Source organism: Vicugna pacos, chromosome 14, assembly GCF_048564905.1.
Source record: "Vicugna pacos chromosome 14, VicPac4, whole genome shotgun sequence".
Lineage (NCBI taxonomy): Eukaryota > Metazoa > Chordata > Mammalia > Artiodactyla > Camelidae > Vicugna > Vicugna pacos.
In genome coordinates, this window is record NC_133000.1 from 71,867,699 (window position 1) to 71,894,783 (window position 27,085).

Genomic DNA, 27,085 nt, shown 5'->3' on the forward strand with positions numbered 1-27,085 from the left:
AGCTTCAGGAATTCAGCGCTTCGGCCAGCATTCCGTTTTGTAAGTTTCGGCGGAGAACTATTCAAGAGGGGAAAAGAAAAAAACAGTCTCACAAATAAACTTACATTTGAAACAAAAAGCAGCTGCAACTCTCGGGCTTGCAGCGCCTCTGAGCAGAGCACGTCTGCCGAGCTCCCTGAGTTCCGCTGAGGCCCCGAGGACACACCCACGCGCTGCCTGCTTGTCTCCTGACCGTCCAGTTGGCTTAGCAGGGCTCTGTATCCGACAGTTGCTCAGTTTTGCCACTTTGTTTATAAAATCCGTTACCATTTGTTTATCCCACGGATACTCCATAGGTACTGATGGCCGGATGTCAGGCTGGGGGAGTGGGTGAGGGGAAGACAGAGAAGATGTTTACGGGCAGAAACCTTATTTAAACGAAAACCTAGTCTGTACTCGAATCCCTTGACTTTGCTCAAGGGAGCAGAAGCGCCTCACTGCAGCGTGGTCCGTGCGCTTCTCAGGGAATCGTGCAGTCGCTGTGGTCACGCAAGGTACAGTGTGCGTCGCACAAATCTCACGGAGGTGTTTGCCGCGGAACCTCGGGGACCCAGCGTGATGTGTTTAGAGGAGACAATGGGGTTTTGTTTGTTTGCCTGCCCGTGGGAACTAAAACCAATGAGGCTTGGTTTTCAAAAGCTTCTTCAAAGTTCGTGTTTTGTTGTAGGAAACTGTTCAGCTCTGTTACTTCCTAAACTGGACTTGGTCAGGCTCAGCTCGGACAGACCGAGGCACTTCACTCGGTTTCATACCCGTTTGTATGCTGAAGGATTCTCTTGGTCTAAAAGGTCTTCAGCTGTGTCTCTGGATTAGTTACTGTTCAAGGTGAAAAAGTATCAGGTAAACATATAATAATGGTGTGTTTCAATTTCTCTTATTTAAGTTTTTTGCCTTTTTAAGGTAAACTTTCTGGGTCATTGCAGCTCATTGGATCCCAGCATACATTGGAAGGTTCTGCTCTTCCTGGAAAATGTGGAACTTGTAAAAATCTGTATATTTTGATCATTCCTTTATTCAACAAACACGCTGCCACCCACAGTGTTCGGGAGACCGTGGTTTGGGTTGGAGGTGCAGGTCTGAATGTGGCATGGCGGCCACCCTGCCAGCAGGCACTGCCCAGCAGAGGCCGAAAGCCCGTCTCCCGGAGACGCCCTGGAGCGCTGACGTCTGGGGGGGCAGCTGCCTCACAGGGCAGGCCCTTGGGGCGGGCTCACCTGGGCAGGTGTGTGCAGTAAGGTCAGGGCGCGGGGTGGGCGTCTGAGGCAGCACCGTTTAAGGAGACAAGGAAGAAGCCCAGAAAAGAGGACGGGGAGCCCCAGCAGAGGGGCGGGGACCCATCACTCCCAGGGGTGTCTGCGGCATCAGACGTCCCGGGAGGAAGGGTGAAGTCCAGACCACTTTTTAAGGCCACGGGTTGAGAAGAGAAAGGGGGACTGGGTCGGAGCTGGCGAGAGATGTGGGCTGGAGGAATTATAAAATCCCTGTAAAATCCAAACACAGCAGATTATCTCTGAGCTCAAACAAGTGGATTGTGGTTGGAAAATGGTCTTCGCTCTGAGGACCAGCAGGAAATGAGCCCCGGCCGACGCCCTAGCGGTCCTGGGGGAGGGTGGCTGGTGGTGCGGACTCTCTCGAGGGCCGGGCCCTGTGGACGCCTGGGGTTTCACGTCTGTGTCCCAGAAATGCCCGCTGGACAGTGCCAGACGGGGCCGGCCCCCGTCCTAGGAGGGCACGGGACTTCACCGGGGACCTTCCACTTGGACGAGACTGCGGGCGGGAGGCCCCGAGGCCGGGCAGGCGCTCAGAGAGGGGCCGCCGTCCAGCCTCACGCCTGCTTCTCTCCCCGCCGGCCGCCGGGCGCCCTGTTGGGTGCAGGTGGCCCCTGTGGCTGTGGAGTTCTCAAGTCCCAGCTGAGTCATTTATAGACCATTTGAAGTCAACTCGTTTTTCCCCCTGGTTTTTTATTTCTGGAGTTTTTTTAAAGGGGAGAGAGCTGGGGGCCTTTGGTGTCCACGCCAATCAGCGTGTTGGCAGAGAACTTCCCAGAAGCAAGCCGGGGTCGCCGGCACCTTGATGGCTGGGGTGGGGCTCGGGGGGAGCTGAAGGCAGCTACAGGAGCGGCAGCTGCTGGTCGCTGGGAGTCACTTTCTCACGAACCATCAGTACGAGGGGAAGCCACGCCAAGTGCAGGGCTCAGGCCTCTGTTCCCGCGTCTCCTGGCACATCAGAGCCAAGCTTCCAGGAAAGTGCTCCTGCTCTGCATGACAAAGAGGGGCATTTGGGGAAAACAATTCACTGCCACACTGAGCAGCTAGTAAATCCATGACCGCATTAACCATGAATCCCAGGTGTAAACCAGTCAGTACCTTGTCCTTCGTGACCAGCGTGTGTCTGAAATCAGAGCTACGTGAGGGGCCTGCAGGTGCGGGGACACCATCAGTGCAGACACCAGCCTGCAAGGTGCCCATCTGGCCCTGCTGGGACCACGGGCCCTGCAGGATGGAGGGAGAGGACTGTCTGGACGCAGAAGGCCCTCTCAGTGGCCGGGCACCTGTGCAGAGAGAAATGGCCCAGCTCCCACCTGTGTACCCGGAGTTCAAATAGGACGAGCCCAGAGGGCCACAGTGGTGATGGAGAGCAAAGTACACACACACACACACACACACACACCTTGCAGAGGCGTCCAGGGAGGGGCTTTCTGGGGCTGCACCCCACTGAGAGGCTGACCTCCTCGTCCGAGACGGCGCACCCACGCTGGGCTGTTCCAGCACCCAGGGGAGGCAGGAACGCCCAGGGCGATCACATCTACGCTCGGCCTGCGCTCGCTCGCTCTCCGCTGGTGCCCCGTCTGTGACGTGGGCCCCAGGCCCCTTTGCCCGCCCCACACGGTGCTCTCAGTGGGACCTCTCTGCACAGGAGGCGTATCGGGGACGAGCTCACACCCTGGAAAGGCCATGTCTTCAGCACTTCCTTCCACTTGGTGGTGAAACCACCCTTTTCTTTTCCTTCAACAAATGCCGCTGAGAAGACCGAACGTTCTGGAGGCTGTGCTGGCCCCGGCCATGAGAGCAGTGCAGCGGCTGAGTCACTTCTCTGGAATGGCTGTTAATGTCATCTGGTTTCCTCTCGCCCAGGACCCCGGGTCTCATGTCTGGACAAATGAGCCATCCATTATCTTCCCACCAGACTGAAAAGAGATCAGTTTCTCGGGGTTGTTGTTCTGTTTTTAACTGCGGATGTGTGTTCAGTGTCCGTCCGAATAATCACTGTAAACCGGGGCGCCTTGGGAGGGAAGTCTGGGATGTCCCGATAGCCATCTGCAGAGTCACCCACGGAGGGGCACCGTGCCTGCCGTCGGGATGCAGCGCTCGCGGGGGCCGGACCCGCCAGCCCCCGCACCCTGCGTGGCGCAGGGAAGTGGCCGTCACGCGGCTCTGACTGGCCAGTATCTCCAGAATGTCCCCCAGTGCCCTGGGTATTATTGTTCCTATAATGTCTTTGCAAAACTGCTTTGTGGATCAATTTCCAAAGTGTTAGTTACTTTTAAAGATGTAAGTAAGGAAGGCTGAATTTTTATCTGGCCTTCCTGTCTGCCGTGTAACCTTCCCCAAAGTGAAACTTCAGGGCAGCGCAGACTGTGAGGAGTGAGCGACCTTGCACGCCGGCTGCTCCCCCGCTGACTGGGCGCGTGGCTTTGTCCGGGCTGCTCAGGGCTTATAGTCCTCGAGTTCAAAGCGAGGCTGGATCTTTCTCTAGAGCTGAGTTGTTCCCAACATTGTGATTTAATGTGTCCATGATCAGATATGTGTGAGGTACCTTCAGGTGGTCTGGCCTCCTGAGAGCACGTCTCGCCTCCACACGAATGCAACCCCTGTCACGTGTGGACCGCCAGACCCTGACAGCCCCACGTGGCTAAGGGGCATGGGTGTCCCCATCACCGTGTGACTTACGGGCTTCTGGCCCCAGTGCTAACACCTCAGCCAGCCCTCTCACACCCTTCCACCCCTGAGCCCCATCTCCGCGTCCTCAGCCGTTTCCTTTGGCACCTCTCAGAGAACCCTGTCTTCTTACACTTATTCTAGGAAACGCTAACATCCTCTGCCTCGTGACGTCTCTCCCGACATCAAGTTAGAAGTCCCTTCTGTACCCGTCTACTTTGTTCACAGCCCGATAGCCGCTGGTTTGGACATTTCCCCCGTCCCCCCACCCGGGGGTCCGGGCACCATCAGAGGGGGCGGGCGGCTTGCACTGCCCCCAGTCTCCTGTCTCAGGTCCTGTTGGAGGCGAGAGCCTCTGAGCCACGACGGCCCCGCCTGCCCTGAACCTGTTTTCCCAGATGGTGTACCCTTGATTTTCTAACGGTGTCCCTGTATCTGGAAGCTTATTCTCTCAAAACTGCCAGCTAAACCCTTTGTTCAGGACATGCTTAAGGATTCGGTCTTTTTACCGTTCAGGAATGGTCAGATCTTTCCAACAGTCTCCGTTCGACACGAGTCTTCATGAAGCCAGAGCGACAAAGGTTGGAGATGCGTCTCATTGTCCCCGGAGAGTTTTGAGAGCTGGGAGTTGCAGCCTGCAGCCCCCGCACCTTCCTGGCATACCTTTTGGCCAGAGTTGCTAAAAAGTAACAGAATTGCCTTGTTTGAGTTTCACCTTCTGTTTCTGGCCCCGGTCACTCGAGCAGGAGGGGGGATTAATGAGCCATGAAATGGCCCCAGTTGAGCTGCGTGGGGTTGAAGCAGAGAAGCAGAATTTTAGATGATCACTGTGGGGCTGCGGTGGGCTCAGTTTTGCGTAGGTTCCCATTAACCCCGGGCACACACCTGTTTATTTTGTGGTCATCTTGTCCGTCTGCTTTGAGCTTGGTTATAGCTTCATGAAGATCAGTAAAAAAGATACACTCAGGGGCCACACCCATATCCATGACTCGAGGAAGGTTCAGGTGTGCGGTGACAACAACTCCTGGAATGTTCTGAAAAGCTGGGTAGGAAGCCCCTCCCCTCCAAGCCAGCTGAGGGACCCCCGCCACCCTGAGCCTCTGCTCCCCCACTGGCAAAACCGACATGAGAACAGCGCCGCCCTCACCGAGGTGTTGTGGGGGCTGAATCAGTTACCCGCTGGCAGGTGCTCCCCACAGTAAGTGCTCTGGTCTGGGGGTGCTCTAACCGAGTCACACGCAGGGTCCAAACCCTGTTTCTTGGCCCTCTGCACTGGGTCTGGCTCCTACAGGCCCTCGAATAGCTGTCTGTAACGTAGACATTTAGATACACGGTCCTTTGAGCAAGTCAGAAAGGAAGGGAACTGCAAGACAGTTCGTTGCTGATTAGCTCACCGCCCTGTGAAAAGAAAACCAGGACTTGACAAGCTCTTAGACACCCTTGGAATTCTGCAGTCAAAATTGTCATCAGAATTTCCCCCATGGGCGGTTAGCCTCCATGACAAATGCAGAAAATGTCCTCTGGTCCATTCCAGGGGTTGCGGGGGGTGTCATTCTAACCCAAAACAATCCCAAAATCTTGCACTTTGCAAAACTGTCTGAGGCCGAGTGGGGTGGGTCCTCTTCCCAAAGAGTGCGACTGGCTGCCACCTAGTGTTGGCCACCAGAACTGCAGGCAGTCCTCCGCCCCGGGGGCATCCAAGGTACTAAGGAGGCGTCTCTTGATGTGAAGTTAAAATTTGATTTTAAAGGAAGGCTTTCCACGCTTACTGAAGGTCTTCTAAGTGTGGAAAACCTTCCTTTTACGGCCTGGCAAAGACCCACGTGGGCAAACTCACTTTTTCTCCATAACCTTTAACCCTCCTGAGTCACAGCAGGTGCACTGACCGTGGTCCTCAGAGGAGTGGGGTTCAAATATTATCAGGACCCGGCCCCCAAGGAGGGAGTCCTGCATTCCAAACCCCTGGCCTCGCTTCCTGTCTCCAGCTCGGCTGGGGATGTCTCATTTATCTGTCTAACCCTGAGCGCTTTTTCCAAGGCTGCCACAGTCTGGGTGGTCCCCCTCTACGGCCCCATTGCAGAGGCCTGGAAGGCGCTCCCCCGACAGTGCAGGCGGGTACAGCCAGACCGTCCGGGAGCACCGACACTCAGACATCCCACAGATCTTGTGCAGAGAGCGGACAGGAGCTGAGGTTGTGGGGACATACTGTGACATGTGAAGGTGACTTAAGGAATTGGGGGTGGGGGTGGGCAGAACAAGAGGGCAATGGTCCCTCCACAGTATTGCCCAGCACAGCTCTGCTTTGGACGGGCTTCAGAAGTCATGGATTCATTCCTATGGTCCGAAAAATGGTCTGAACATAGAAGACCCCGGTCTTTGGCTCCATTGTGGGAGGAACCTGCATTTTGTTGTCAGACAGAGCTGGGGGTTGCAGAGCCCCGAGTCACTCACAAAACAGATGGTTGTGAGCACAGGGAGAGCTGTGGGAGGAGCAAGCTTGGCGAGCCCCTGGTGTAAGTTGGGGTCAGGAAAATGTCCTTACGGAGGCTTGAACCACAGCCTCGGGAGCCCTGAGAGTCAGCAGGCCGTGAGGACAGGCATGTGCAAAGGCCCTGAGGTACGAGAGACCTGGCCCAGTGCCTGGAGCCTGGTCAGCCTGGAGCAGAGAGACAGCAGGGAGCCCCCGGAGCGAGGGCGGAGGTGAAGCTGTGAGGGCTTCCAGGAGGAGGGCCGGCAGAGCCGCAGAAGGGGCTGCACCTCCCCGAGCGGCTCCCTCACCTGTCCCGCGTGAGAGACCTGGCTGTGCATGGAAGCGGCTGGGGGAGCTGGCTCCCAGGCCCCTCCCCTTCCCACCCCAAAACTGCTAGACAGAAGTTCTTTTTTTTATTGAAGTTGATTTACAAAGTTGTGTTAGTTTCTGGTGTATAGCAAAGTGATTCAGTTTATACATAGATATGCATATTCTTTTTCCTATTCTTTTCCATTGTGATTTATTATAGAATATTGAGTACAGGCCCCTGTGCTGCACAGAAGGACCTTGTTGTTTATCCATTTTATATATAATAGTTTATATCTGCAAATCCCAAACTCCTAACTTATCCTCCCCCACCTTTTCCCCTTTGGTGACCATCAGTTTGTTTTCTATGTCTGTGTGTCTGTTTCTGTTTCAGAAATAAGTTCATGTGTGTCATAGTTCAGATTCCACATATAATGATATGGTGTTTGTCTTTCTCTTTCTGACTTACTTCATTTAGCATGAAGATCCCCAGGTCCATCCACGTGGCTGCAGATGGCATTACTGTATTCTTTTTTATGGCTGAGAAGTATCCTGTTGCCTATGTACACCACAGCTTCTCTACCCAGCCCTCTGTCGATGGACATCTAGGCTGCTTCCGCGTCCTGGTTGTCGTAAAACATGCTGCTGTGAACTTTGAGCTGCATGTGTCTGAGTTATGCTTCCCTCCAGGTTTTATGCCCAAGAGTGGGATTGTTGGATCCTATGGTGACTCTGCTTTTAGTTTTTAAGGAAACTGCACGCTGTCCTCTGTAGTGGCCGCACCAAACCGCATTCCCACCAACAGTATAGGAGGGCTCCCTTCTCTCCACAGCCTCTCCCGCATTTGTTGTGTGTAGGCTTTTTAATGGTGGCCGTTCTGACCGTGTGAGGTGTAGACCAGAAAGTCCTGAGGCCCCGGACTTCTCAGCTGATGCTCTGACGGCCAGCCAGGACCAGTCCTGGGACAGGAACCATTCCTGAGTGATTTTCTCGAGCTCTGAGCCGCGCACGATCACCCTAAGATGCAGGTGGATTCAGTGGGCAGGGATGATCTCATGAGCTCCAGGGGCTTCCCGTGGCCCCGACGCTCCCTGAAGCCCCTTCGAAATCTGACATTTTGTGAGGCCTTTGGAACACTCCTAGGCTGTCAGTGGTGAAGGGCAGAGATGTGAATTTGAAAAGCGGTGTAATGTTGGTCTAATCTTAAATGGCTGCAGTTTCCCTGTAAGACTCCTGCTGGAGGGCACGGCTGGTGTTCCTGTACGAGACAGACAGACGTGTGCAGTTTGTGCGGTGAAGTGTGAGAAGAGAATATTCTTTGACCGAAACAGAATGGGGCCGTACAAGGCTAGAAACTTGGGGCTGAGTTTCTGTCTAGTTTCCGTGCAGAAGAGCTCTGTTAATTACCTTGTCCCCTGCCGCTGTGTGCTGGCCCCACCGCCCAGCACCCCTTCCCTCCCCGCCTTTGACGTCCTTTGCTCTGACATCATTTTCAGGCCTGATGTCGGGTTCCTGCTGGTTCACCCCACCACCACCAGGCTTTTCTGCCTCACATTTGCAAGGAAGCCGACTGCGGGGGGTTGTCTTTATGGAGAACTGGGGCCACCACCCTGGTGACTCTGAGCAAACCCCGCAGTCCAGCCATCGTGCGGGAGGGGCTGGAGGGGGCTGGCCATCAGTTCTCGCTGCAGAAGTGCGTCCCGGCCACAGTGAGGACGCTGCTGCAGGTGGATGCCGGACCTGCGCCGGACCCAGGATCAGCAGAGACGTGGGAGGAGTGAGGTTAAAGCCACAGTGCCCGAGCTGCGCGGAGCTCGCAGGACAGCTCGGGGGACAGAGCTGACGACACCAAGTGCTGACAAGGCCCTGGAACTCTGATGCATGGCTGGCGGGAACACAGCACAGAGCAGCCAGTCTGGAAAACAGTTCTGCAACTTTTTCATAAAGTTGAATGTGAGCTTACCATGTGTCCTGGGGCTCTCATTCTTGGATGCTTAAAAAAGCTGTCCAAAAAAACACCTCGCACATGAACGACCATAGCAGCCCGATCCACATTCGCCGAAAACTGGAAGCAGTTCAGCCGCCCTCCGGGGAGTGACTGGACGGACGGCCGTGGAGCCGTGACGCATACGGCAAAACCGTCACACACGGCAGGGCGGCGAGGCTCACGGCCCCCGGCGGCGAGACGCGGAGTGCCTCCCGGTGAGGGACAGCCTGGGAGAGGCACAGCCACGCGGCGGGAGGACCGCCGTGATCCACAGAGCTGGGGGAGGGGGCTCCATGGCCAGGGCGCAGCTCGGGGACTCGGGCTGACGCAGCTCTGAGGACGTGTCCCAACTCGCCAAACTGGACCCAAGGAAAACGAGTATCATTGTGTGTTCATTTAAAAATAAAGTTTGAAATCTTAAAAAGGAAGTGAAAATCCCAAATAACTTTAAGGAACATAGAAGAACACACAAGCAGGTGAAAGCAAGGAGGAAGGTGGAGGGAGCTCACGCCTGTCTCCGGACAGCGCGCACGGAGCTCGGCCAAGCACGCGTCCTGCCCGGGAACGTTTCAGATGCAGAAGAACGGGACAAAGCTGAGTGCCACAGCCAAGGCGGAACCCTCGCTCGCACTTCATCTTTTTCACTTTGTTGGCCAATTTTTTTTTCCGTAACAGACCCACTTAGGCTAATGCCAGCCTGGGGAATAGTATCCTTGCGTGGGACTGTGTTTAGTCTAAATGTGAAGGAGGTATAACGGCTGGTTCCATTCCTGGTCTGCACACAGATACTAAAAAGTCTCCGAGGCTGCCGGCCTGGCTGATCAGCCCAGCAGGGAGCCGCTGACCGAAGGCCGGGCACACGGTGTCTCCTCTTCCTCCTCCCTCTGGAGGGTGCCTCCCCGGGGCTGCTGGCCGGCTCCCCACAGGGCAGTGACAGAGGCGGGTGTCAGAGCACAGTCTGCACTGCTCCGTGAAGTGACCTAAGATGATGACCTAAGAGGCTGAGGTGAGAGGCTGGCACACGCAGCTGGCCCGTGAAAGTCAGTAGTCTGCGTGGGGGCCGTGCACACAGGCAGCTGCTCTCATTACCAGCCGTTTTATGATTTCGGTGACTCAGGTCGCCTCCCGCCTAACTGTTGCTGTCCCATCGGGGCAGCACGGCCCGGGGCCACCCTGTATGACACCCCATGATGACGGAAAGGCTGCCTGAGGACCTGCTGTTGATGCTGTTCCGTGCTGCCAGCTGCTGGATGAGAAAGGGGGGGAGCCTGACAACCAGAGCCCCAGCGCCAGCTTCTTCCAGCCCATCCCCTGCTCCCCGCGGCCCTCAGCTCACCCAGCTGCACCTCCCTGCCTCCTTGGAAATCACGTCTGTCTGTGGGCCAGGGCCCATGTTTAGGCAAATGAAATGTGCTTATTGCTACAAGCACAGAGGCAATAAAAGGCTCTCCCAGAAAATCAGCTTTTCCAGACTGTGCCAAGCGAATCCACATCTGGACTGTGAGAAGCTCCGCCTCGCACGGCTAAAGCCGCTGAGTTCGACTGCCCTGAGCTGCCTATTTTTAGAATAAGGAGCAGTTTTCAGACGTCTTGGTCGTATAGGTGGAGAACCAGAGAGAACCCATTCTTTTTCTTTGCTTTAAAGTGTGAACTTGCCCAAGTCAAATAATTTCAGATAGAATGACACAGAGCATCTGACAGTTATAGGGGCCACCCTCTTTTTGTTTTTTTTGAAAATCGTGTATAAGGGAAACCGATGACAGCCGAAGGGTATCTTCTGCGCCTGAGGCTAGCCTGGTCCTGCCCCACTTCCCTCCCGCTGTCCTGTGGGCTGTGGGCTGGGTGGTCCTGGTTCCTCTCAGGACCACACTTGGACAGACCAGCTTCCAGACAAGGAAAGCAGGGTCTTGGTTTCTTCAGACCTTTTCACTTCTCTGGCAGACACTTTTAAAAAGCATTTGGCTAGACGTTTTCAGTATATCATTTTACCAGCGTCCTCTCTCCTTCCATTTCTAAATGTCATCTGTCTTGTAAATTCACTGGTAAGAATGTGCCAGAAGGACTTGGCCACATGCACTGTGCCTGTGAACTTGAGAGACTGTCTTCTTACTCGCGGCTGCCTTCACGGTCAAGTGTATTGAGGTGTAGTTCACATACAGTTCCGTGAATATCGGCAAATGTGTCCAGCCGTGTAACAGCCACCAAGGTCATGGTATAAAACGGGTCTGTGTCCGAAGTTTCCTTGTGCCCTTTGTAGGTGGCCCCCTCCCTCCTCCTGCAGCCCTGGCACTCGCTTCTCTCTAGAACGTCTCCTGAGCAGGGTAATAGGTGGCATGGTACAAACAGGACGGGCAGGATGCAGCCTTGTGTCTGGCTGCCTTCACTTCCTCACTGGTGCACACATCAGATAATCAGATAGCTTGTTCCTTTTTGTTGCTAAGTAGTATTCCAGTCTGTGCCTGGACCACAGTTTGTTTATCCACACAGCTGAGGGTCACCCAGGTGGCTTCCAGTTTTGAGCTAAAATAAATTGAGCCACTGTGAACCCTGACCTGCAGGTCTTGGCTTTAGCCACCCGTTCTGCGTGCCCGCCTGCAGTGACTGAGGCTCCCGGCCGCTCCGCGCCCTCTCCAGCGCTCGGCGTGGCCAGTTCTCTCCGGGCGTGTCAGCCATTCCAGCAGCCGCAGGTGCACCTTATTCTGATCTAATTTCCTTTCCCTCCTGGCCGGCACTGCTGGCCCCTTTCATGCCCCTGTTTTCCGTCTGCACCTCTTCTGTGATGCAGGGTCTGTTCAGATCATTTTCCAGCTTTTCCGATCAGGTTGTTTGTGGCCCTACTATTGGTTTCTGGGAGTTCTTTCTGCAGAAGGGACGAAAGTCATTTGTCACATATGTGTCTTGTGAGTATTTCTCCCCATCTGCTTTTCATTTTAAACGATATCCTTTTTATTGAAGTGTAGTAGTGTACAATGTTGTGTCGCTTTCTGGTGTGCGGCATCATGCTTCCACCATACGTGTGTACAGTGTTCCTTTCCACAGTCTTTCTCATTACAGGCGGTTACAAGCTGCTGAAGGCAGCTCCCTGTGCTGCACAGCAGGCCTTGCTGGTTCTCTGTGTCACACACAGCAGTGTGTGTCTGCTAATCCCAGGCTCCTGACTTATCCCTGCCCCCACCCCCGGTAACCAGAAGTTTGTTTTCTGTGTGGGTGAGTCTGTTTCTGTTAAACAGTATCTTTTGAGCATCAATTCTTTTAAATCTCATCAACATTTTTCCTCTGATGGTTTGTGATTTTTGCGTCTTGTCTGAGCAGCCTTTGCCTCAGCCCAGGTCACACCCTGTGTTTGCTTCTGGAAGTGGCAGCGTGTTAGCCCTTGTGTGCAGGTCTGTGCTCCGTTTTGACTGCGGGTTTGTGTGCAGAACCGGGTGAGGGTCCAGGGTTCTTCCTTTCCCTGTGGTAGTGATTTCCTTTTCCCCCACATGCCCTCCAGTCTGGGCCAATTTTGGGGAGAGGACAGCAGGAGTTCCAGGAGGCCATGTAATTCTTACTGAGGAGTAAGTGGAACCTTCTGTAGGACTGGTACCCAGGGCAGGACTAAGGCTTCATTATGTTAGTAGGAAGCTAAGGGAGAAGTTCCGTCTTGCCTGGCAGAGGCAGTTGGCCGCCACTGACAGGTGGTGGTTGTGTGCATGACACGCTGTGTGTATGTGTGTGGGGGGGTACTGACCCCCATACAACCATCAGCTGGGAATGAGGTGTTAACTCACTCTGCCAGGTGGTCAGAGCTGCTCACAGATGCTAACGGCCATCCCTAGGAAGGCTGACGGATTCTAAAATTCAGCCAAACAAATTATTTTCCTGATTCCTAAAAAAATAGTCCGTTTGGGCCATTTGACCTTTTCTTGACCGTGTGTGAACAGCTCACAGAGTGAGCTGGGACCTGGGCCGGAATCCCCGGAGGTCACCGAGAGCCGCAGCAGTGGAAGGCCGGGAGGGCGCGGAGCCGAGGAAGGGAGGGGCGCCTGGGCCTGGAGAGGATGCGGGGTGTCTGGAGGAGTGCCCGGTGCCCATAGAAGGCGACACAGGAAGAGCACACGCGGGAAGGAGGAGGGCTTCCTTCTATTCAGGTGCCGGCCAGCTGGGCGTGGAAAGCCTGCTCCACCAGGAACATGCAGTCCCGTGGATTCAAAGTCCTGCTGTGCAGGGAAGCAGGCTTTATCCTTGGGAACATCTCTTTGTCCTCCCAGTACTGCTCGCTTACCCAAGGCCAACGCTGTGGGTAAGGAGCTCTGAATGGAAACGGGCACCCCCTTGGGGGCGCTTGAATGCAAGGCCCAGTTTCTCGGGGCTTTGACTCCCCACCGGTCTTCTGCCCTTAGGTTAGAGGCTGAGGTGGTGGAGTTCTTTCTCGATCTGATTGTATTTTGCCGCTTTTCTCAGAAGTGAAAATTCCAAAGCTTCGCAAGTGTCTCAGGACTCCGAGCGCATTCCCTCGGCGGTCGTGGCATTTAAGCAATGTGTGCTCAGGCTGGACGCATTCCCTGCCCCTCCCAGACTTCAGCTCCCAAGGCTGAGCCCTGGGCGTCCCACACAGACTCCAAGGGCGGTTTCAAAGAGGGAGAGGCGGTGTGTGCCCCTCCCTCCGTCCCTGCAGCTCAAAGTCCCTCCCTATTTGCAGGTGTCGCTGAAACTAAAGACCAAGAAAATCTAGCCAGGAATAGTCTTCAGCGAGCATAAATGTTAGGTTTCCCTCTGCCCAACTCAGGAAGCCCGACCTTTCTTCTGAGATCCAACTTCATGCTTAAGAGATTTTTCTTATTAAGAGAGACCTGCCTCCGCCCTCCGGAGGAGAACGTCAGCAGGCGGAGGCGGGTGGGGTCGTGCCAGGATTCTCCAGCTGTGCAGTGAACCCTCCGGGACCGTGTTCAGTGCAGCCCCTGGAGGGCCGGCCTGGGCCTGAGAATCTGCATTTCTTGAAAGTTCCCCGGTGGTGCTGACGCAGCTTGGGGACCTCACTTCCAGCAGCAAGGGTGTCATAGAAGATGGAATCCCCCCCCCTCCCCAGACTTAAACGCATCAGTCACCTCTTCACACCAAGCGCTCCAGACCCCCGTTGTCTCTCCTTTCAAATGGGGGTGACGCCAGCGTCACGGTGGTCCTGGGGACAAAATGAGACAAACCACTTCTTTAAACCTTTCACAGTGCTTTATCCCGGGGGGTGCGGGACTGCAAGACCCTGCCAGCGTCCTGCTTCCTGGGCAGCGATGCATCCACACGAGTCAGCTCCCTGCGGGGCAGGGGCCCCGCTCCTGGGCTTCCAGCTCCTTTCTACGACGTCTGCTGGCTTCTGAGAAGTATTTTGCAGAAATATTTTTATCATGTATATTGCGAGACTTTTAGGGGCTTTAGAAATTTATGCAAAGACTTTTAAGCTAGAGTCCCACTCTGTCTGGGGTAATTTTTATTTTTAACATCACTTAGTACAAAAAGAAAGGAAGAGACGGAAATAACTTTTCCAGTCGGGACTTTTCAGCTGAGGCTGGGAGTTGGTGAAGGTCGTTAGGACAGAGGGAACGCCTTCCATTACCGAGCACTCCAGCTGCCCTTTGCAAACACCCAAGGTGTGCTGGTGGGCAGGGCGTCCCAGGGGAACCTCATCCCTGATGACCACAGCAGGCACACCAAGGGCCTTGGACCTTGACATAAGTCCCAGCAATGCAGGGTTTGCACCGAGGGCGGGACCGAGGGTCCAGTCCTGGGGGTTGAGGGTGGATTCAGATCCCTCCACGGTCCTGGCTCTTCCCTGGGGCGGTAGCTGGAGGGAGCTTTGTGAAATGTTCCATCTGTCAGAAGCCTGAGATGAGGGGGACACCATTTCCCCACCCTCTTAGGATGGCTATAATTTTTTAAAGATGGAAAACAACGAATTCTGGTGGGAACGTGGAGAAACCAGGAGCCCTCACGCCTTGGCGGCGGGGACATACAGGGGGGCGGCCATGGTGGGAGGCAGCACGGCAGGGCCTCCAGCAGGGATGGCGTTTCCACGCGGTACAGCAGTGCCCCTCCTGAGTTCAGACCCAAAACAGCTGAAAACAGGGACTCAAGCGGAGCAGCGTGTGTGCGTCCAGAGCAGCTCTGCCCACGGCAGACCGGTTTATCCAGGCCGTGGAATACGGTTCAGCCATGAAAATGGGTGAAAGATGGATACGTGCAGCAGTGTGGACGAGCCTCGAGGACATTAGGTTCAGTGAAAGAAGCTGGACAGGAAGGGTTGCACAGCCCACACCTGATTCCATTTATAGGAAACGCCCAGAATGGGAAAATCCCACGGATGCCGAGCGCGGGCCGGTGGGCACTGGCGTGTAGGGGTCAGAAACGACGGCCCGGCGGGCTGGGGGTCTCCTCTCGGGGAGCTGGAGATGTTTGGAACTGGCTAGATGTGGTGGCGAGAGGACACTGTGACGGTGCCCGAGGCCGCTGTGGAACGGCTGGTTTCACGGTGTGGGAATTCACCTCATGCCGTACGAGAGAAAAACGTGACAGCACATTCCAGAAAAGGCAAGGCTGGGATCTTACTCCCAAGGTCACACTTCCCATCCCAGAAACAGAAGTTAAAAAGAAGTGCAGTGACAATAGGAGGAGAGCGAGGACGTGATGTCAGCAGGCGGCCTCCCCAGGGGAGGGGCCTGAGGAGAGGCTGACGCTTGCCGGGCAGATGAGGGTTTCCTCAGTGCCGGGCATGTGTTCCCTCTAGGTTAGTGGCACACGGTCCCTCCCCGTCAGCCCTGTGGAGCCACCCTTCCCCAGAGGAGGATGTAGTTTATGGACAATAGAAATGACCGTGCTGGCAAGGAACGCGTCATCCCCCAAAGCCTGCTCCCCGCAAACACTGGCACACCCCGCGGCTCCGATGGTCGGGGAACTTGGAGGCTGGGGGTCATGGTAAATGATCAGGGAAGACTCTATGTGAAGAGCCACAAACACAACACAAATGAGCACAGCCGAGGAACAGCCGTAGAAGTCTGGATCAAAGCATGTTTTGTCCCCAGACTTACAGCCAGTGCAGCCTCCCGAGCCCCCTGAGTGTTAGCCAGGGCTGAGCCCGCGTGTCACAGGCCCACGGTCAGGGGTGTCTGTCCTTCATCACAGCCCTCCTCAACCACCTTTTCCCACATTCTTCAAAGACATTCAAGAACCCCCTTTTTAATCTTTTTGTTTTTATGAGGAATTTTTTTTTGCTGTAGAAAGAATGTATGTTTTTGTGGTACAACACACACAACACAAAAGGTGCCGTCTTACCCATGTGTGTACAGTTCAGTGGCGTTAAGCACATTCGCATTTTGTACAACCATTATCACCATGCGTCTCCCCGAGCTGGAACTCTGTCCCCATTAAGCGCCCATGCCCCTCCCCACCCTAGGAACCTGTGTCCCACTCTGTTTCCGTGAACGTGACGACTCTAGGGGCCTCGTATTCGTGGACTCAGACAGTATTTGTCCTTTGGGGATGGCTTCTGTCACTCAGTATCATGTCCTCACAGTTCACGCACGTTGTAGCGTGTGTCAGAATTTCCGTGCTTTTTAAGGTGAATAATGGTGCCTTGTCTGGATGGACCACACCGTGTTTATCCATCATCTGTCAGCGACACTTTGCTTCCACCTTTTGGCAGTTGTGGAAATGCTGCAGCGAGCGTGGGTGTGGAAAGTTTCTGCTGTCGTTCCTTTTGAGTGCTGTCCCAGAGGTGCGACTGTGGGTCACATGGCGATTCTCTGCTTAGCGTCCTGCAGAGCCACCATACTGTCTTCCGCCCGCAGTGACTGCACCATGCACACTCCCACCAACAGAGCACAAGGGTTCCAACTTCTCCACTTCTGCGCCGACATGTGATTTTGTCCTCTTTTTTTAAATAATAACCATCCTAATGGATATGACTAACGTTTTATGTATTTCAGAAAACTTTTATCTTTTTCTCCGTGCATGCACGCACACGTGTGTGTGGGGGGGGGGTGAACAGGAGGACAGATTATCTAATTACCGAAGCATCTGGGGATCACTTTGATATCTGGACACAATTTATGTCCCCATACCTGTTGCATGCACTATACTGAGACAGAAATAAAATCGTAGAAATTTGTTTGAAACTCACCTTCTTTCACACTGAAAGGGCTGTTTCTAAACTGCCAGGTAAGTTGAGTCTCTCATCCCAATCCAATGGGAGCATTTCGCAAAAAGCCTCGGTTGTAATTTGGGATAATCCTGCCTCGCATTTAGTATTTTTCCCTTTAACCTCGGTTTCCCTTTCTTAGCCGGAGCTCACCCTGTGGCCACCGTGGCAGCAGGTGGGGCTTACGTACGACGTGCTCCGAAGATGCTAGCGGTTAAGGAGGGAGCCCGTGGTTCGGAAGCAAGGCTGCTGCAGGTGCTTGTCGTTGTTGCCGACTATGGGAACTGAACGTGTGCTGTTTCTACAGGGCCAGCCAGGGCCAGTGGGCCCCCAGGGATACAACGGGCCCCCTGGCTTGCAAGGATTCCCAGGACTGCAGGGCCGCAAAGGTGACAAGGGCGAAAGGGGGGCTCCCGGCATCACAGGACCAAAGGGAGACGTGGTACGTATGGGAGCCGTGGCTGCTTCTCTCGTTGTATGAAGGGCGGGGCGCCTCGCCCTCATTCAGTTTGTTTGCCTTCTTCATAGGGAGCAAGAGGCGTTTCTGGATTCCCTGGTGCCGACGGAATTCCCGTAAGTTTTTCGTTAAGATAAGAATTTTAAAACATTGGCGGAAAAAAATTGTGCACAGGCGAAGCCATGCGCTTCTGATGTGCAGAAACGTGTCTAGCTGGACATGTCGTGTCATGGGCTCTGGGTGCATGTTTTTTCCTCCTGGAATCCAGTCAAGTACTGGACAGATCGTTTCTTTTTTAAACGTTCCTCTGCACTTGGCTTCAGAGCTGAGGCCGCTTCGCCACGACTGGACGTTGCTTTGTATCAAAGAGCTGCCGCGCCGCTCGGGCGTGCTCTACAAATAGCCTTAAAATCTTAAAATCTGGCTCGACCCCCAGAGCCACCTGACGTCTTGGTCCAGCCGGGAGCCTGGACGCCTTGGCGCTGGTGTGGCGCCTGTCTTCATCGTGGCCACACATAAATGAGAAGACAGAGACATGCTCGGTCCATGAGAAAATCTCAAGATGCAATAAAATGTGTTTTTCTAACCTAGTTTACTTTACTTCTTGTGGCAGAAGAAAATAAACAGGGCAGCTGACTCACAGCCTCCTTCACGGGGTCCTTGAGATTTCCCAGGGCCCCCTCCAGGCCCCCGCCTCCGGCATGAATGTGTTTATCGCACATTCAGACCCACCCCACCCGCCTACCACTGAAGTTGGAGGCCATCTGCTTCAGGAACGTCAGACACAGACGGCTGTCTGGGCCCTTACCCGACACACATGGTTTGTCGCGGGTCACACGCACGTGCGCACACGCACATCCTCACCCCCAGGTGGCAGGAGCGGGGCTGCCCCTGGCAGGAGAAGAGAGGACGGGCCGAGTGGACAGCAGCCCCGGGGAATTCGTGCTTTTTCTTCGGATCTCCAGCCCCACATTCAAGGAGACCTCTGCCCCAGAAGGAAGTAATCGGAGGCGAAGAAAGGAAGCCACACTTACCAAGACGTGAGGCCTACATGGCTGGTGATCCTGAGTGTTGCCCAGCTGGGGGCTCAGTTACAACACACGGCTGTGAACACACATGGAAACAACTCTCACATTAGTTAGCATCTTGGCAAATTGGCAGAGCTGAAGAATCCGCAGATCTCAAGGGTTAAACAAATAATGAAAGTATTTCCCTACCCACTGCCTCAAATGAAATCACCCATTTTTAAATTACTTTTTTGGACACTTGGGACCATTCCTCGGGGCTGTCTTCTGGAAGTCGAAGTGTGAGTTTTAAATGGAGTTGACCTCATGGAAAAACACTCTAACGGATCTTTGTCATAGTTGACTTCGTTTTTCCACTTCATCCACATTTAGTGTCAGGAGCAAATACTTCACAAATGAGGGAGGAAGTCGCCATCTGTCATCTGGAGACACGATCATGGTAAACAGATGCCTGGTGGTTTTCTACAGAATCTGAGTTCTGCTAAAGAAAATCCTTGAACTGCAGAAATCCAGTAGATCCTACACTGAATTAACTGAAACCCACCTGCCGCTCCTGAGACGTTAATGGAAGCAGAGGTTGAGGGACCGACGCAGGTTTAGCTGTTCAGAATCGTGTACAGAAAGTGATGTGCGGTACAACCTCAGCACCGCTTCATACAGAAATGGGCCTAATCAGATGGTGAACAAGAGACGGACGCTCTGCTCAACAGAAGTGAAATTTTTCTCTGAAGGACAATTTCCAACTAAGATCCGTTGGCATGCAATTCTCTGACTTAGGTCAGAATGACCAGCAGCAAGCAGACGGTAATTCCGGAGAAGGCGAAGGAGCTCGGCGGCGGGTTCTGAGGGAAGCACCACGAATCCCGAGGCTCCTGAGCAGAACGCCCGCAGGCCTCGATTCCTGTGGCTGAATCCGAAGGTCAGCTTTTAGAGGCCCCTGAAAAGGATGACTTTACTTCGAAGCCCAAAAAGCAGCTGGCCCTCTAACAGCCAGGGAACCTGTGCTCTATGACAGTCCTGAGACGGTCAGAGCCTCTCTGGTCCACCAGAGGGTCAGCTGGAAGTCCTGTTGTATCTCCTACCCGGTGGCACCAGTTCAGGCAATGCCTCTGAACATCTGGAGCAAAGAGATGTGCAAACGAAAGAAAGAGTCTCCTATTCTTCCCGTATTTCTTAGTATCATTCCAGGTACAGCCACGACGTGGGGGGCTTGTTTGTCTACCTTGCAACTTTCCGGATTTCTCATGGTACATCCAAAAGACAGGCTGCTGGCCTCAGAGATCACTCTGGGATGTGGATTTGGTCTATGATCAAGAAAACCAAAGCTTTAAAGGAATTGCACACAAGAAAGCTTATATCTAAACATTTATTGTGTAGAGAAACAGCAAACCGGCTGTGGTCTTGCAGTGCATAAACTGCAGATTATTAACCCAAGCCTCCACGTCTCCAGAACCAGACGGATGCGGTCGAGGGGCCCCGACTTAGCCTGGCCCTCAGTAATTCCAAAGGCACGTGATCATGTGGCCTTCCCTCCCCCACCTCCCGCCTCAGAGCACCTGACTTGCCGTCTGTTCATGTCTAAAAGCTGAAAGGTCATGTCCCCAAAAAGGCAAACGAGGAAAGCAGCCCTCCTGCCACGGCGCGAAGGAAGTCCCCCTGCGGGTGGCACGCGCATTTGGACCCAGATTTCTCCTTCTTCATCCGGAGTTCGGTTGGGCACAGCTAACCTTGTTGTCCACAGCAGCAGCAGTGGCTTCCAGAACGTTTTTCTAGAATTTTTAAATCTACACTCTCCTGCTCCAGCTGAAACAGCCCTCCCCACTGCCCGGCGAGGCCAGGCAGGAGAAACCCCGAGACGGGTTTACCACACCCTGGGGGAAACAGAACTTGGTCCCAAAGCCCCTCCCTGGCTTAGCACAACACTCGTGTGCCTTTGGGTACTCAGTTTTTCGTTCATTCACTGGTTCATTTTAAGTGGTCTCTGCCCTTGGGCTCACACCAGGGGTGTCTCTCATGAGACGACTAGAAACTGTTTCATCAGTTTCGTGCAAACTAAGCACCTGAGGGCTGCAGGCTGACTCCCTTTCCTGTGTCCAGGGGCACCCGGGGCAAGGCGGGCCCAGAGGACGACCCGGCTACGACGGCTGCAACGGGACCGTGGGCGACGCAGGCTACGCGGGACCCGTGGGCCCGGACGGCTTCCCCGGGGCCCCCGTAAGTAGGAGCGCCGCTGGCCCGCTGCTCGGCTCTAGGATCCGGATGGCAGACATGCTGGAAGGTCCCCTGAGCTCGCTTTCAGGAGGCCCCCACGGGGACCCTCTGGAGAAGCTGTCTTAGAGACGCGCTGGGGCGGGGGCTGCGTCCTGTTCTCAGGACAGCAGTGGGGCAGGCACCTGCGAAGCCGTGGCCCGCTCCCCTTGGGTCGTGGCCGGGGGGAGCGCACGTCCCTGCTGGCGCTCCTTGCGGACACCAGGCGTGCTTTCCCTGGATTCAGGCAGCCCCACTTTCCGACGCGTTCTTTGGTAGGAAATAGTGGGTTTGGTTTCCATGGCTTACTCCTGCGGTCTCCCAGGTGTGCCTTCATTTCCTCCCAGGCTCTGATTCACATTCCTAGAGAATGAGGAGGGTGCAGCTCAGTGGCTAAGCACATGCTCAGCATGCACGAGGTCCTGGGTTTAATCCTCGGTCCCTCCATTAAAATGAATAATTTTTTAAGTGAATAATAGTGTGATAGTGGAACTAAAAGTTTAAAAAGCTTAAACCGTGACAAAATTCTCTATTAATCGCCATCTTTAGTAGATTCTAAAATCCTCTGTGATGTGAAGAAACAGTGAGGTTCCCCAGGACATACGATGCTGACTTTATTTTTCTTAATGGAAGAGCTTTCATATAATGATCTATTTCGTGGCCTCATTCCATTTTTAGGGACTTAGCAAAAAGCCTTGAAATACTTTTCAGTACTATATTGCTGCCCTCTTACCACCAATATATTGCAAATTCAGGGCTAAACTAACATTTTTTGGCAAAACTTTTTATTAAAAAAAAAACATTTTGAGGTGGAGGAAGAGCAGCCCTAACACCCTTCACTGCGTTTCCCGGAAGCTGGAGGACTTCCAGTCGCACTCACACCTCTGTCTTCTAGCTCCTTTACTGGACGTTTCTTTTTCATGTGATTCAACTTCTCAGTGAGCTACAGTGTGTTCTAGACTATTCTAATACCATAGGTTTCGCTATCAGTAAATACATCTACCACCTTAAAATTTGGTTTCATATGTAAGTATTAAAAGATGTTTGTACACACGCTTTGTGTGTATTTAACAAAATTACACTTTTTTTTAATGGAAGTACTGTCAGTTACAACGTGTCAGTTTCTGGTGCACAGTGTAATGTCCCAGCCATGCATGTATATACGTATATTTGTTTTCATATTCTTTTCCATTTAAAGTTACTACAAGATATCGAATAGAGCTCCCTGTGCTATACAGAAGATACTTTGTTTTTTATGTTTTTATATATAGTGGTTAACATTTGCAAATCTAGACTCCCAAATTTATCCCTTCCCACCCCAATTCCACTTTTAAAGGGTGATGCAGGACCTCTCCTACGAATGGTGCTCAGAGTGAATGTGTTGACATCTTCAGTCCACAAATGCCAAAGGAAACACAGAGTGGTATTATTACAAAGAGAAGGAACAGGCTGGCAGAGGAAAGGATTTGTTTACTGAACGTTCACTTGGGTTTTGAAAGTAACGTAAACCCTGTATTTCCATTTTAACCTCAAAGAAAGATGCGGCTGGGTGAGCACGAAAGCCCGACCTTGGCGGTTGAAGGCACACTGATGATCAGAGTGACCCAGCAAAGCCATGAGAACAGCCAGACCTTGCTTGTAAAAGGAACAAGTAACCCTTCAAATTACCATCGCTGCTCTGAACGCTAACGGATCTTTTTTCATTTCTTCTTCCTATGATTTTTGTGCTAATCTAGGGGCCCCAAGGACCCAAAGGTCAGAAAGGCGAACCCTACGCCCTGTCCAGGGAGGACCGTGACAAATACAGGGTAAGTCTTACGCCGGGAGGGGTGGGGGCGTGGCCGCGCATCCCAGTGTCAATTCCCCATCATCGAGGTTAACTTGCAGGTGAACTCGGGGTGGGGGGGCAGAGGGCGGTGGAATAAAATCACGACGGTGCCCTTCAGGCTGATTTCGATCTTACACTCACTGTGGGTGCGGCTTTTCCCACATCCCCGACACTCCAGACACCTGGGGGATTACACGGCCGAGTCCTGGGAAGGCGGATGCACTTTACACACTTATTTCCAACACTGGAATAAAATGTAACTAAATCTGATGATGCTTAAAAGCTAGAACTCTTAAGATTATTTCTTCTCAATTAGGGGGAACCTGGAGAGCCCGGACTGGTCGGTTTCCAGGTAAGCGTTGTTTTCATCAGAGAAGAGTCCAAGCGGAACTGTAAGAATCAGGACCCCAAGCACCGCCTGCCTCTGCTAACAGCCGTCTCTGGTTGCCTGTCCTAGGGGCCCCCTGGCCGCCCTGGGCCTGTGGGGCAGATGGGTCCGGTTGGAGCTCCAGGAAGACCAGTAAGTACGGGGCTCATGTGTTCGTCCTTGACGTTGTCAAGACATTCTCCAGAGAGGCAGCTCCTTTAGCTGCAGGTGCTGGTGACCACCTCACGATGCAACTCTGACGCTGGCGGTCACCAGAGAAAACGTACGGCACGCTCTTTGCCCTTTGCACACATTGCTGCCATCGAGGCGGAAGAGTGAGGACCCAGAACGTGTGGTCGCCAGATCATTGCCAACTAGGTCAGATCTGACCTGGGGTTGGCTGGGTGCCCTCCTAGTCATGCACAGGCTCTCCCAGCCCCACACCTAACCAGCTGACAAGGGCTCATTCCTGGCAAAGCAGACCGAGTCCAACAGATTGATACGGAGGAAATGACTCTGCTGGACATGGCCATTCAAGCAGGTGCACCACACCCGGCACGGCCATTAGAGCAAGTACCCTGCACCTGGACATGGCCATCATCGGCGAGATATTGGTCAGCAATAAACAAAGTGGCCCTAGTGCCCCACCTGAGTGGCCATCCACAGGTGTTCCCTCCTCCTGCAAATCAAATAATAGAGTGAAGTGGGACAGGTCAAATGCTTAGATGAAGGAGGACTTGCTGCAGGGAGGGGAGGGGAGGAACAGAGCCGCCAGGACCCGGGCAGCCATGGGCCCCCGCCCCCCAACACAAGGGACCGAAGATGAATTGACTTCCCCAAACTCTGACTCTCTCATTGCCGTCAGTTTTTATTAGCAAGGCAAACTGGCCTTGAATTACTCGATGGGAGCTTTTGGCTCCGGGGGAGGAGCCCTCCCCCGAGAAAACCACTGCTCACGGTTGAGGCGGCTCTCGACGGAGGCTGCGCTGCCGGCTTCTCCACAGAAACTGAGAAGCGGGGGGGGGGGGGCAGCGTGTCTGGGGAGGCGCAGTCACACCAGCAGCTGGGGCGGGAGGCTCACGCGCTTCCTTCGCACTGTCAGTAACTATATAACAATCGTAACTGACCGTGTTTCTACAAAGCATTTGTCCCTGGGCCCGTGGAAGTCATTCTTCCCAGCGGCCCTCTGGCTGTGAGAGATCTGGCCAAACGCCGTGAAGGGAGGCCCGTGTGATGGCGTGCTCCTTGCGCTCCTGCACCACGTGGCCGCCAGCCCACTCACAGCTCACACGCTACAGGGATGGGGACGTTGCACTTTAAGTACACAATTTAGGGAAATACGGAACAGCAGATTGTACCCTCAGGGTCCTCAGCTGATGTGACAGCTTCAGGGTCTTCATATGAACCAGGAGACCTCCCACAGCCCCTGCCCTGTCCACTCATTTGTAAGTCAACACAGATTGCTCTTCTAAAGCATTTTTAACACTTCTATCCTATGTATGGTGTTGACGCTGAATGCTTAGCAGAAAGACATGGGCTGATATTTGCAGGTGGACATTCAGCCCTGCGTATTGGCCTGTAGACCGATTTCTGTCCATGAATGTTTGCCGACCCACCAGTAAAAAGTGTCAGAAGGTGCCCCATGGGGGACCACAGAGGAGGCCAGGAGCAGCAGTCGTTGCAGCAATGGGTCCTGGGAACTTGCAAAGCAAACACAATAGGACACGGGTCAAATCAGAAGTCTCAGCTCAGAAAAGCAAAGCAGAAACAGCTGTGCGTGGACCGCCGGTGAGGCCTGAGAGCTGGGCCTGACCCCAGTCCTCGCCCCACCAGCCTCTCCTCCCCGCCGAGACAAATGCATCAGAAACCCCTATAGTGACTGCCCGGTGTTCTCAGTGTACAGCGGCTGGCTTCCCCAGAGCGTTCTAGCAGATGGTATCTGGGTCCTGGGATAAAGGAAACAGTTTACACACTTCTTTGTATTTGCGCAGGGCCCGCCTGGACCCCCTGGACCGAAAGGACAGCCAGTAAGTCGGTTGTTGGGGGAGGGGAGGGAAGAGGGCCGCGTGCTTGTGAGCGCCCTCCTTGGCCGTGGGGCTGCTTGGCTGACAACTGTGTGTCGTTTATCTCATGATGAGGACCGTTCTGTAGGTTTTAAGGCTTCATGTTATAAATGCCAAGGACAACTCCAGCAGTGCCCCTGGACGGCCACTAGTGGGCGGGTATGTGGAGTGACTTGTTCGCACGTTGCGTAGCGTTCCTGCAGCTCCGTGAAGAGCCAGCTGATGAGGGTTTGACTAGACACGTAGGCCAGGCCGAGCTCGGGGCAGCGCGTGCTCACGACCCGCAGGTGCTGGTTTACGGAACGGACAAGGCGTCGCTGCAGGTGTGGGGCAGCCGATGGCCTTTGTGCCTGGGTGCAGGGAGAGCCTGCCAGAGTGTGATGTCCGCCTCTCGGGATGGAGTCAGTGAGCTTCAAGCCAGTCTGGGGCCCGAGCTGTACTGTTTTCATCAGAGAAAGATGACTCAGCTGGCTGAAGCACAGCAAAAGGGGCGGCTTGTTAGGAGCATGGAGGCGGAATTAGGGTTTAATGTGACCCAGGGAAGTTGGGTAAGTGTCCAGGACAAACAGTAGGAGGTTGGCGAGGGAAGTATTTGGTCAAAACTCAACATGAGTCAGAAATACGGGGCCACCATTATGAATGTTTAAGACATTCCATGGCCCGCATGTGGCCCAGGACAACTCCTAGCCTGCCATTCCCATGCCTGCCCCGTGGAAACCCCATCTCTTTGACCCCCTGGGGACCTCAGCTGTCACCACCCCAGGCCCCAGCTCCCACCACCTCTGACCTGGCTTCCGGCTGCGGCTGGAGCTCATTAAGGATGCTGCCCACCCCCACCCCACCCCCCTGCCTGGCTCCCCACTGTCTAGCAGCCTGGAGCAGGCTGGGAACAGCCCTGAGCCAAGAGGAGCGGATGTCGGACGGGGCAGCCGAGCCCCAAGGTCACCTCAGATCCCCGCTTGGCTGCAGCACAAACAGCCCTCACCCTCCACTGTGTCACTTCCTGGAGACTCGGACATCAGCTCACGAGGCAGGGGGACCGCGGGGGCCCAGGCCAATGGCATTCTCCTCGAGCCTGGCTGTGTTTCTGTGCTTTGATTCCTGCTCCCAGCCAGGTGGGAAAGAAACAAAGCAAAAGCCAAAATTAATTAAAGGCTTGGTTTTCATCTTCAGAAACTCTGGGCATTGGAGGGGGGTGTACAGCATGGGGCAGAGAGAGATCAGACAGGGCCTTGCAGGAGCCTTTGTCACGACGGAAATGTAAGGTCCCTGGGAAGGGAGCAGAGCCATCGGGAAGTCAGAGAGCGGAGGGCTTCCTGTGATGCGCGTGGGTCTGTTGCATGGCCGTCTGCGTGGACTTCAGACGCTGTGTCCTCGTGCAACCCTCCTGCACGTGGCAGCTCCCCTCGTGAAACGATCAAATACTTGCTGGGTCGCCAACCTCGCTTTGCAAACTCTTCAGCAAAAAAGATGAAAATCTGGGTAAATCCAAATCACTGAGAGGATGGGATATGTTTCTGTGGAAGTAGGGTTATCTCACCAAACTGAGAAGGTCTGAGGCAGAGGAGAGAATGAATCATGGTCTTTAAAGATGGGACCCAAGGCGGGAAAAGGCTGCTTTCTGAGTCCAAAGGGGCCGGAACCCAAGGAAATGCTCTGAGCCTTTGCTGTCTAGAGCTGACGTAAGAGCGACGAAGGCTCCGGGAGACCTGGGTCAGACCTGGTCTCCACCGCTTCTGAGTTAAGGGGCTTCGGTCCAGGGGTGGACACCTGCACTGTCTGCGGTGCCCAGACCCGCCGTGTGGTGCCAGGATGAAGAGGGAGCCCAGCCGTTGGCCGGGCTCTGGGTTCTCGCAGCCCAGCCTGCCAGTGTAGAACCAGCAGTGTCAACTTCCTGGTCATCAGGAGGGTTGAGCGATAAAATAGTTTCCAAAAAGCAAATGACAGAGTGTTCCCCGGGGAGACAGAATATCTGCTCTCAGCCCACTATTTTTGAGGTTTTGTTTTGAGTTTAAAATACAGATTTTGGGGGAGGGGATAGCTCAGTGGTGCTTGGCACGCACGAGGTCCTGGGTTCAATCCCCAGTACCTCTGTTAAAAATAAATAAATAACTTGATTGCTCCCCCCCAAAAAAGGAAAAATAAAATACAAATTTCTTCAAGGCACAACTGTGTTAAAAGACGAGTTATATCG

The 27,085-nt window shown here is 53.9% G+C and overlaps 1 protein-coding gene across 1 annotated transcript in view; it reads left to right on the forward strand.

Annotated features, from left to right (window-relative positions):
• Window positions 1-27,085, forward strand: part of COL4A2 (collagen type IV alpha 2 chain) — a 161,328-nt gene that overhangs the window by 84,058 nt on the left and 50,185 nt on the right. Inside the window, exons 5-11 of the mRNA XM_072976533.1 lie at window positions 17,212-17,346; window positions 17,433-17,477; window positions 20,484-20,600; window positions 22,370-22,441; window positions 22,778-22,813; window positions 22,919-22,981; window positions 24,820-24,855. Of these exons, the coding sequence (XP_072832634.1) occupies window positions 17,212-17,346; window positions 17,433-17,477; window positions 20,484-20,600; window positions 22,370-22,441; window positions 22,778-22,813; window positions 22,919-22,981; window positions 24,820-24,855 (504 nt within the window). The remainder of the gene's footprint in view (window positions 1-17,211; window positions 17,347-17,432; window positions 17,478-20,483; window positions 20,601-22,369; window positions 22,442-22,777; window positions 22,814-22,918; window positions 22,982-24,819; window positions 24,856-27,085) is intronic.